At 36.0% G+C, this 10,204-nt stretch overlaps 1 protein-coding gene across 3 annotated transcripts in view; it reads right to left on the bottom strand.

Annotated features, from left to right (window-relative positions):
• Positions 1 to 2,469: 2,469 nt before the first annotated feature.
• LOC149576348 (endoplasmic reticulum oxidoreductin-1-like) overlaps positions 2,470 to 10,204 on the bottom strand; it is a 56,909-nt gene continuing 49,174 nt past the window's right edge. For all 3 annotated transcript variants that reach the window (XM_089816964.1, XM_089816968.1, XM_089816961.1), the window contains 7 exons: positions 5,117 to 5,372; positions 4,807 to 4,917; positions 4,108 to 4,226; positions 3,757 to 3,861; positions 3,436 to 3,638; positions 3,191 to 3,302; positions 2,470 to 3,058 (listed from right to left, as the gene is read on the bottom strand). In XM_089816964.1, the coding sequence (XP_089673090.1) occupies positions 2,903 to 3,058; positions 3,191 to 3,302; positions 3,436 to 3,638; positions 3,757 to 3,861; positions 4,108 to 4,226; positions 4,807 to 4,917; positions 5,117 to 5,372 (1,062 nt within the window). In that variant the 3' untranslated portion in view covers positions 2,470 to 2,902. The remainder of the gene's footprint in view (positions 3,059 to 3,190; positions 3,303 to 3,435; positions 3,639 to 3,756; positions 3,862 to 4,107; positions 4,227 to 4,806; positions 4,918 to 5,116; positions 5,373 to 10,204) is intronic.

Here is a 10,204-nt window from a genome sequence, read left to right as displayed (position 1 = left end):
TATAGTCCACGACACCAGCCATGGGTGTATGGGTTGACATATGGTGAGTTTATGAGACTACTGCGTACTCCTTGCAAGAGGTATCTAACTGCACTACAAACGAAGTGTACATACCCTACCCCCTAGTAAGATTTGAAGTTTATGAGACTACTGCGTACTCCTTGCAAGAGGTATCTAACTGCACTACAAACGAAGTGTACATACCCTACCCCCTAGTAAGATTTGAACTTGTGACCTCTATTTTGAGAGCACAATGAATCAACACCCTCAAATCTTTGGCAACCTTTCACAACCAACCTTTACAATTCTCAATGCCTCAATTGAACCAATTCATTTTTATCAATCCCAAGCTATATTGAGGTTTTTCTTGAAATTTGTATATTTTGCAATCCAATTCAACTCCTAGTAAATATGTAAGGGATTACTATACTATGTGTGCAAAATCTAGCATGCTCAAACAAGCTCTGAGTAAGAGTGGCAACCATTCGTACAAGTAGTGCTCCAAGGACTGCCCTACAAATTATCTACCCTTTACTTGTTAGGATCGATGAGAGGGCTTTGACACAATATCATATCAGTCAATGTAGAAAGACCTCACAAAATTATGTGTGATGATAAATTATAAATGTAAAGAGATAAATTATACATGTAAAGGTAGTGAACAAATCACGTTAAATGGAACAAATGAACAAATGGGAAAATTGACATATAACAGATGATCTCCTAAATATACTATCTGACAATAACAAACTACTCATAGCAAATAACACAATATCCAGCAAGCATTTTGGGGTACGTTAGTATACAAAATACATTGAAAATATCACTTACATGTGTATGGATGATTTCTTTTAAATCTTGTAGTTGTAGAAGGTGAAACACCATGCAAACTATGTAGTAACATAGCCGAAAAGAAGTTTTTGCCCAAAAGAGGAAGCTCTGAGATGAAGGGCGGGCCAACACGGCAACGGTAACCAAAGAAATTCAAGCTAGACAAGCACCTTAAGAGCCTAAGGTCAAACATGACAATCTCCTATCACGGAAAAAAACAAATAGTTGGAGGGGACCATCTCAACACTTGTATCCTCCCCAATGAACAAGAGAAAGAATCCTTCTGTTAAATTTTGGATAACATCTACGTTAACTCCATGTTAAACCTACACAATGTTTATCCAACAATAAATCATGCTTCCAGATGGCAGACAACCTACAAAACAACCAAAGAGAAAAAACTAATCAAAACAGTGGTTTAACTAAAGACATTTCTCAGGGACATCTTAGTTACAAACTTTTAAGATCCTTCAGTGGCATCACTGCTCACTATAACACTTCGATATTAAAAACCATAGTGAAAGATGAGCACCATTAAAAAGAGGTTCCCCAAGGGAAAGAAACACTCAAAGCTACCACAATAAATACAAGCAAGATTGCAAAATCCTTTACCCTATTGCAAGCAATATGATAATAGAAGCAACCAGCAGAAGCGTGCAAACCAAAAGTAACCTAACCTCTCACTCACTCTCATGAACTTTCCTCTTCAAGTCAACCTTTGTATAATCCTCAAGATCTTGTGTATCATTATATCATAGCATATGTAACATGCCATTACAAACAGTTCTTACTTCCACCAAAAGAAAAACAATCATATCTGAAGCATGTGTTGCTTAGGAATTCATCGTGCAGAGCTGGATTCGTACTCACTGCCAAAAATACTATACAACACTCAACCATAGAATAAGATGAAATAAGGGACTTCAAGTTTCCAAAAACAATAAATTATAAGAAAAAAAAAGTTCAACAAAGAAATTGTCGACATGCAAGACCAGATGTAGTCTGAAATTTCTTCCCTGAAGCCTGCTTTCTAATACTCAATTATGGTCAAGTGATGCAATAAATTGGTTTGTAAATTCATCTTAGCAGCTTGATAAAATTGCATGGAAGATCATCTAAGAGATCACAATAAAGACACTTGAGACAAATCGTAATAAAAGGCAACATTATAAGAACCCCATTCCACAAATCATGCAAAAAAGACAAGTCATAATAAAAGGCAACATGATAAGAATTCCATTACACAAATCATGCAAAAACAATCCAAATAATCTAAGATATGCAGAATTGGGGTCCATGTCTTTTAAAGGGTGACGTTCCACAATTATGAAAATAACTTTTTAAAGCATTGCCACATGCCCAAAGTCATTGGAAAATAGAAACAACAAACATGAACATACGTTTTTGAAGTAATAAATTCCTTACCATCCATTTTTGAATAACTGGTGAGATAATAGCAAATTTTAAACTCTGTTTACTCTGCAACAGGCATAAAATGAACAGCTATCTCTAGGCCATTTAACGTAAACTCTTCAAACATGCAAGAGCTTTTCATATTCACCTCTTACTTTGTGTCAAAATATACTAAACTACTACCAAGCAGGAAATTATTCTACAAGCTAAAGATAGCACAAAAGATGAAAAACAATTGCGCTTGAGGTTCTTCAAACAAAGATCAGACAAGCACTGATCCACAGTTTGATGGCAACCCGTGCAATAATATGTACATTCTCATCATCCAAGGAAGACAATCAAAGCAAATAGTTACCATGTCATGATTTTATGAATCCTCACAAGAATTGTGTATGATTCTAAATCCGTATACATCGCAAACATACAATCATCTTTGAACAATGACGATTAAAGAGCTATTTTTCAGTGCTAAAAGAATTGTGTATTTCCAGAGCTACATTATTCTCAGATACTTGCGTCTGAGAAAATAAAATTGCTTTACATATCGCTGATTGCCATTCCCAAGCTCAAGATATACATCAAGGGTGGCAGTAATTAAGCCAAAGTGATCAAAGGGTAGTTAAGCCTTCAAACTTGAGGCAAAAAAACATAAAACCCTCTATACACCTTGAAGACTTAAAGCTGTAATATGTCTGTTGTTGAATTCATTGTTGACTTCTGGACCTAAAGAATGCACTGCTTGAACTGACTCTGATAACCTAGAGAGAAGGTTTATTAAAGCAATTACTTCATTTCTGTGCAGCTGTAGCTGTACCTGTTATTTTACAAACACAAAATACACGAGAAAAATCACTGAATACTTAATACAAAGTCAAATTATTTAAAATACAAAACCAAAGGTAAAAAATCAATCAGTTAGGAAGGGCCTTGTTACAGATTTCTCAACTGTATCAGTGCTATCCTCTGAGAAAAGGATCTTGAAAGCTGTCCCAAGACCAAGGATCTGGAGCTTTCCCCATAATCGACATTTTTCACATCCAACACAATCCATTAATGCACTGCATAAAACAGATTACCGAATTTGAGTGAAAATGAAATCTTGTGCAGCTGTGCCAATGAGAACCTAATTTTAGATCACGATTAACAGTATGGATGCTAGATCTGGAAATAATAACACAAGTTAATATAAACCTGATAGTTTTGAACTGTGACTGAACTTGACTTTTCAACTCTCGTCCATTTTCACCATTCCATATTTTGGCCTCATCATATGGAACTGGACAGGCCGACCGTAACCTATTATTATTAACTAGCTGATTTACTAATAAAAGTGTATTTTGGTCTTCTAATGAATTATCAGTACTGTATTCTGCCTGAGAGAGATAATCCCCTGCCTGTTGAAGGCACATCCATGTAGAAATTAGACACTATTCGCTCAGGATTTTCTCAGGCCAATACAATTTATTAAAAATAAGCTTATTTATTTATATATACCACATTATATTTACTTACTTTTGTCACAGCACGAAGGACAAAAAGATATGTGAAGTACAAATTTCTCACACGGTCAGGATGTTTCAACACCCGTTCATAGAGAAGAGTTGGATTTGGTCCCCACTGAAAAGAAATCAAGCAAGTAAAATGAGATTTAATTATAAAACTATACTAACAGAACTAAAAACTGAAAAATTACAAGACGTAAAATGAGATTTTATTATAAAACAATACTAACAGAACTAAAAACTGAAAAATTTCAAGTTACCCAAAAAGTTATCAGATCAGAGCTAACTTTACAACATAAGACAACTTATTTCTGAATGTGGTTAGGTGAACTCAAAAAGTGAATCTGTGAAGATTACTCACCAAATTCTTGTCTTCATCAAGTAGATAATCCATAGCAATGTGAACAGAAATAGAAGAATGCAATCCTGAAATAAGCTTGTATAATACTCGCCTCTCTGGAGAACTGTCTCCTGGTAAATCTGCAAGCATATAAAAAGCACACCAGAAAAGCTGAGGAATTATGTTAAATGCCATCATAAAAGCATTGACATACACAAATTCAAAAATGTTCTAGTCTCATTTTCTCCGAGTCCCTGAGAAAAAGAACAAGAGAACTACCAATAATCACCATTACCCTGGGCTGGATCTGGCTCAAACCAGCTGGCTCCATATTTTCAGAGCTGCAGGACGTCTGATTATACCATAACCTTTTTATTCCTACTGATGTTTAACCAATTTTTTTGAAAATAACCTCTCAAACAAATTGAACTTTTTTATTCCTATGCCAAAAATATAACCGGTCTTTTCATGAAAAAAGACAAAATATGCAGTATGTAAATATGGATAGGTAATGTTAAATGCCAGTAAGAGTTTCAATATACTCAACTTTGGATGACCAAATATTAGAAACAAAATGGTGAAAACCTAAGGATGGGCTGAAATTTTCGAAAAGTCAGATCAGAAATTACATGGACTACATCTTTCAAAAGAAGCAGATTGTCTAATTGCACAAAACTCTGTACATGTCCCAAATTTAAAATTTAAATGAACCATGCTCACCTTTGAGACAATGATTTTTGTATATAGTATCCCATATTCTTTGAGCTGATGGCCCAGTGTATCCAGTGTAACGTTCAGGATTTAGCAAAAGATTCACATATGTCATCTCTGCTGCATGAACAAAATCACACAATTTTATTATCCTAAAGCATCTACATGTCAAAGAAAAGCCCTAACATCACTTGTTAAGTAGTACCGAGATTTAGAAAGCTAATACAATTACATAGTTGTCAAAAAAATAGCAATAACACTAATAAATTAGAAATATTTGAATTCAACAACTCCTCATAACAGATTTTAAAGTATTTACAATTGTCTCTCTCGTCATCATATGTCCAAGGGTTGTCTGTTTCCATCCAACCCTTAAAAGCCTTTTTATCTAGAGTTCGGTCAACAATAGCCTGGGGTTTTCCTTCTTGGCATGTTAAGTCATCGGTAGGAAGATGTCCAGCTGCTGTTTTAAAAATTTTTGGGAACTCATTGTCTGGACATTCACATACACTACAATCTCTTAGACGGCACATCCCATCATCAGGCCAGAATGGACAGTCACACCAAAGCCTTGCCTGAATGCAACAACAACAATAGGAAGTCACCTAAGTGCCATAAAGCATATAATAATAAAATGTTATTCCTAATAAATTCACAAGAGCAATGTTTTTGATAATGGAGGGTCACACGTGATATACTGCAACGACCATGACCTGTTATGGCACTTAAGTGACTTCCTATTGCTGTTGTTCCGTGAAAGCAACAACAACAACAATAGGAAGTCACTTAAGCATCATAAAACATATGATAATAAAAAATTATCCCTAATAAATTTACAAGAGTAATGTTTTTGATAATGGAGTCACACATGATATACTGCAATCAGCAATGACCATGAACTGTTATTATTTTTGTTAATTAGGAATTATAAGCTGTAATCCCAAAGAGAAATTACATATCTAACACCTTTTGAAGTTCCAACAGCCAGCAGCTAGTAAAACCATCATAGTAAATACCAAAAAAACTGCATACCATATCTAGGTATTATCAGACAAGAAAAAAAATTGATATACGAGCTCACCCAAACCCTGAATCTGTACCTGTTCCCACACCAAAACCAGCAACTTCTATTCGACACCATAAAACAGGCCAAGCTACACAGAAGAAGCAGCCTGGGCAGTACCAAAGAAAAAATCCCAGACCCCAAAGCAGTTGAAGACACAACCAGAATGTTTTCAAATTTGAAAGCATGGAGAACTGCAATGAGGTGCTCCAAGCAGTAAAGCAACCATAAATTACACCAAAGAGGGCATTCATGAGATTCCTCAAACCATTGTCATTTCCCACACCATTAACACCCTTCATATCCTTATTTCCAATCATGTATGCATGGTTGATGTCCATCTTAGATTCCTATAGAGTCACTCTTGCAAGTTGCAAGAAAATCAAGCTAAGTTGGAGGGAGTGTACGATGTCACCCAGCTGCCCATCTCAGCAAATTCCCAAAAATGGTCATCATCAACAGATTCTTTGTTGAGCTCCATTGATCAAAGATGGTACAGACATCCTTCGCCTCTTCCACAAGGAGTGACCAAACAATGTCCCCCACATATTCAGTCCTCCAATTAGACTCAGTTTCATGTTATATGTTGACAAATGTTTATTCATCTAAGCTCTAGAAACCATCACCACCACCCTCGAGCACATATTTGTCTCCTTAGTATTCCACTTTAACCTCCACAGAGGTTGGGAATTGGATAGCATGCACATCTTACGTAGCATGATTAGACATAGAAGATTGTGAAACATAAGCCTTACACTTAGCATTTTCCTAGTACTTTGGAATTTTCTTAACAAAAATGGTAGAGCTTGATTAGATACATTGTAATAAGAAGGATTCAAATAAATCAAGGGCATATAAATAAGGTAGTTTTTGCACCCTTGGACTTTAATAACAAGGGTTGGCCTCAGACTCCAATACTTATAAAATTGGTTTTTGCCTTTTTACGCACTGTTGAAATCTATTCTATATTTCCTATTAAAATCAACAGACTAATATTCCCCTATGCTCGATTATCATGTTGTGCTACTGTTTTGTAATGTGTAGACTTCAAGGGTGAGCACTCCAAGTGCTAATGATATCAATGCATCTCAAAGTCCAGTCTTCACTCCACAAATACACTCACTCAATGTTCTGTTTCCTACTTAGGGTCACACATATCATGTCAATACTCTTAATAATCCATCACTCACTGCCTTGTTCAGAATGAGAGAATGAGTAACACATGTTTTGTGGTTGCAAAGCACGTCACAATAATTTTCCATATGTCAACCCATTGCCCTGTTCTCTAGCAAAACTAGTGCAAAACCTCATAAACCTTCATGTATGGCATGACCTTTAAAGACCTGAGCCAGCCACAATATAGAGTCCCTTCATTTTCTTTCAAGATTTACGTATGGCAAGCTAGTCTATTGTTTAGCTTGCTACTCTAATAAGGAAGCAGAGGCAGAGACTTGGTATTCCTGAGTGGTTGCCAAGCCATTTTTCTGTGTGCTCATGAATACCCAGTTTAGATTTAAATCATACTTAGCGGTTGCATAGTAGGGGCTTCTGATGAGGTTATGGGGAAAACTCCAAAGAGATCAATGCTCATTTGGAATTGCCAAATGCTGGACACATTAACGTTATGAGTGGTTTTATATTTATATATTTATGCTGATAATCGAATCTTGCAATCTTTTCTGTGAAATGTTGATTTATGGTTCGGTCTATAGTAGTGTATTTTGACCAGTGGAATAAATTTGTAAATGATGTTCTGGTATTTGCCTGAGGATTTGAACTGTTCCATTGGAGTTCCCAGATTTTTATTTATATATAATCGGCGCTTGATCTTTTTATGATTAATCCATGTTTAAAATAAATTATAAATAAATATAAATATCATCGACGTCTCTAAATTTGTAAATGATGTTCTGATATTTGCCTGAGCATTTGAACTGTTCCATTGGAGTTCCCAGATGTTTATTTTTATTTAATTGGCGCTTCATTTTTTTATGATTAATCCATGTTTAAAATATATTATAAATAAATATAAATATCATAGACATCTCTTTTATAGCTGGAAACATGTCTTTCTTAAGAACTGTGTATTGAGATGGATTCCTTTGGCAAAACACATCCTTCTATGCATTCTGGCTATGGAGCTACCAGTTTCTTTAAATGAAATAGGGCACCACATGACTGTTCATTCTGTGTCTGTGAGTGCTTATCTTGACTTACTAGGCTGTTCAATAAGACCAAACCTCAAGACCTTCATGCTGTTCTACATTTCAGGTCTTAAATAAGAATCTTTGCCATGTTATAATATTATAAGTTTGCATTCATAAAATGGCGCTATTCTTGCCTTCATATGCCATCTGGAAGATCAATACCTGAGGTCTTCATACTGTCGTATCTTTCAACTCTTGCATCAGAATCTTTGAGATGTTAGATGTTTTGAAGTTTAGATCCATGGTTTTTATTTTATTTCTATTATGCAGTGGATTACTTCAGTCTCATTTTGCCTACATTTTATTGCTTGCCAAAAAATAAAAATTTAAAGAGTGATTACTCTCCACCTATTGATACAGATTCTAAAGCTCCTTTGCAAATCAAGACATAAACAGCTGCTTATATTCTTGAATCAGGAAACTTTTTATTCATTGATCTGTGTTTGTGAGATGTCTACATGCTGACAGATCAATTTCAAATTCCCAATCTGATTCTGATTTCTATTTCTTCTGAACTCTGTGAATGGATCTGTAGCTCTAATATTATGCATTTCCTATCTACTACTCTTGCCTTGCTCCAATTGTTTATTGAACATTCTTCCCATTGTGCTTGTTTATTCACTTAAAATTGTCCTTTTCCAAGGGCTCCTGTGAACAATCTAGAGATTTGCACAGCTGAAGTCTATTGTCTATGATGTGTGTGTGTGCTTATTTTGTTTTCCTGTTCAGCTAGAATAAGGACCTTGGAGCATTGGCATTTCACTGTACTACAAAAAGTATATCTTTGTATCTTGTTATCAAGTATTCATACTACTGCATGCATGATGAAAAGGAAATGTTTTACATTTGAAAGTGCTGTATAATGGACCGTTTTGTGGGTGGTAATTATTACTGAAATGTCTAGGGTGCACCCTTGGAAAGGACGTCACCAATAAACCCACTACCTGTGACTTCATTCAGCTAAGTAATTTAACCCTTCAAATGTGTTTTATCCATTCGGAGCTTTTTCAATCTTTAAGTGCCTGTTGCTGCTGTAAGTTAAATTAAATGATAGAATTAATTTCTAGATGTATTGAATATCTTTGTGATCATCATTTGGTCAATGCACAAAATTGGGTGCTTGAGGGAGCCTCTACCAATTCATCCAAACTGGTCAAATGACTGAATGCGGATATGGCTTGATTTGACTTGTCAGCTATCATCACATTCAGGTTTTTGGCCAACTGAAGGAATGGCAGGACTTCGAGGGTCTCAACCATTTTTTAAGAATTATCCTACAGAGTACACATGGTCAAAGTTGAAACCCAAGGTTTTTACTACATCGGAACGTTCAGGAATATTACTGATATCATTCGATGTCTTTCAATAATGTCTTTGAGATCCAACCAGCGGTACCATATAGTTTATATTTGTGCTAAATAAGGCAAGGTTGGCACTAATAATCTTATTTTTTAAATGCATACCTGACAAGTCCAGGTCAGCATCATCAATGTAAAGGAATGTGACAATTGAAACTTGTCAAATCCTGCTCACATTTATGAAAAACCTTAGCAAAGGGAATGTGTTTTGAGAGTACTGTCTTTTTAATGAGTATATCCTATTTGACTTTGCATCAATATAAAGAAAATAGTGAAAAAAAGGAAGGGTAGTAATTAGGTACACTCATGAGTCCAAACATAAGGCCCTACCCCTGAGAACATGTAACAAAATAACAAGCCAAACCAGGCAGAAAAATAAGCTGCTAAAGCAACTCCCAAAGGAATAGGATCCTTATAATCTTGTTTCCCCCAAACATCTCCAAAGGTGGAGCTGTCAATAGACTCCCAACCAGTGAGAGTATTATCTTCAACATTTCCTCAAGAGGTGCCTGAATGCAGACTGGAGACAATGCAAGTGGCACGTGAGAAGACTTGCCGGTGTCTGGCTGGCTAGTGTCCCACTACAGAGATGGCAGATGCAAAGGAATAGACCATCCTCCATGAGCAGAAGAATCCCTAGGGTTCTGAGGAGTTGGACCACAAGAATGACATCTGCAATAGCCAAGACCGTCCCGTTTGGAGGAGCAACACACCCATGCCAATGCCCACGAGGAGAAGTGGAGTCAGGAGGAACCCACGCAACAGCACAAGGGGCATTC

Source organism: Cupressus sempervirens, chromosome 1 (assembly GCF_028749045.1).
Source record: "Cupressus sempervirens isolate cs-2001-9-10 chromosome 1, ASM2874904v1, whole genome shotgun sequence".
In the NCBI taxonomy this organism is placed as follows: domain Eukaryota; kingdom Viridiplantae; phylum Streptophyta; class Pinopsida; order Cupressales; family Cupressaceae; genus Cupressus; species Cupressus sempervirens.
Note: the sequence above shows the minus strand (reverse complement) of the source record. Positions and strands in the feature narration are given on the sequence as shown.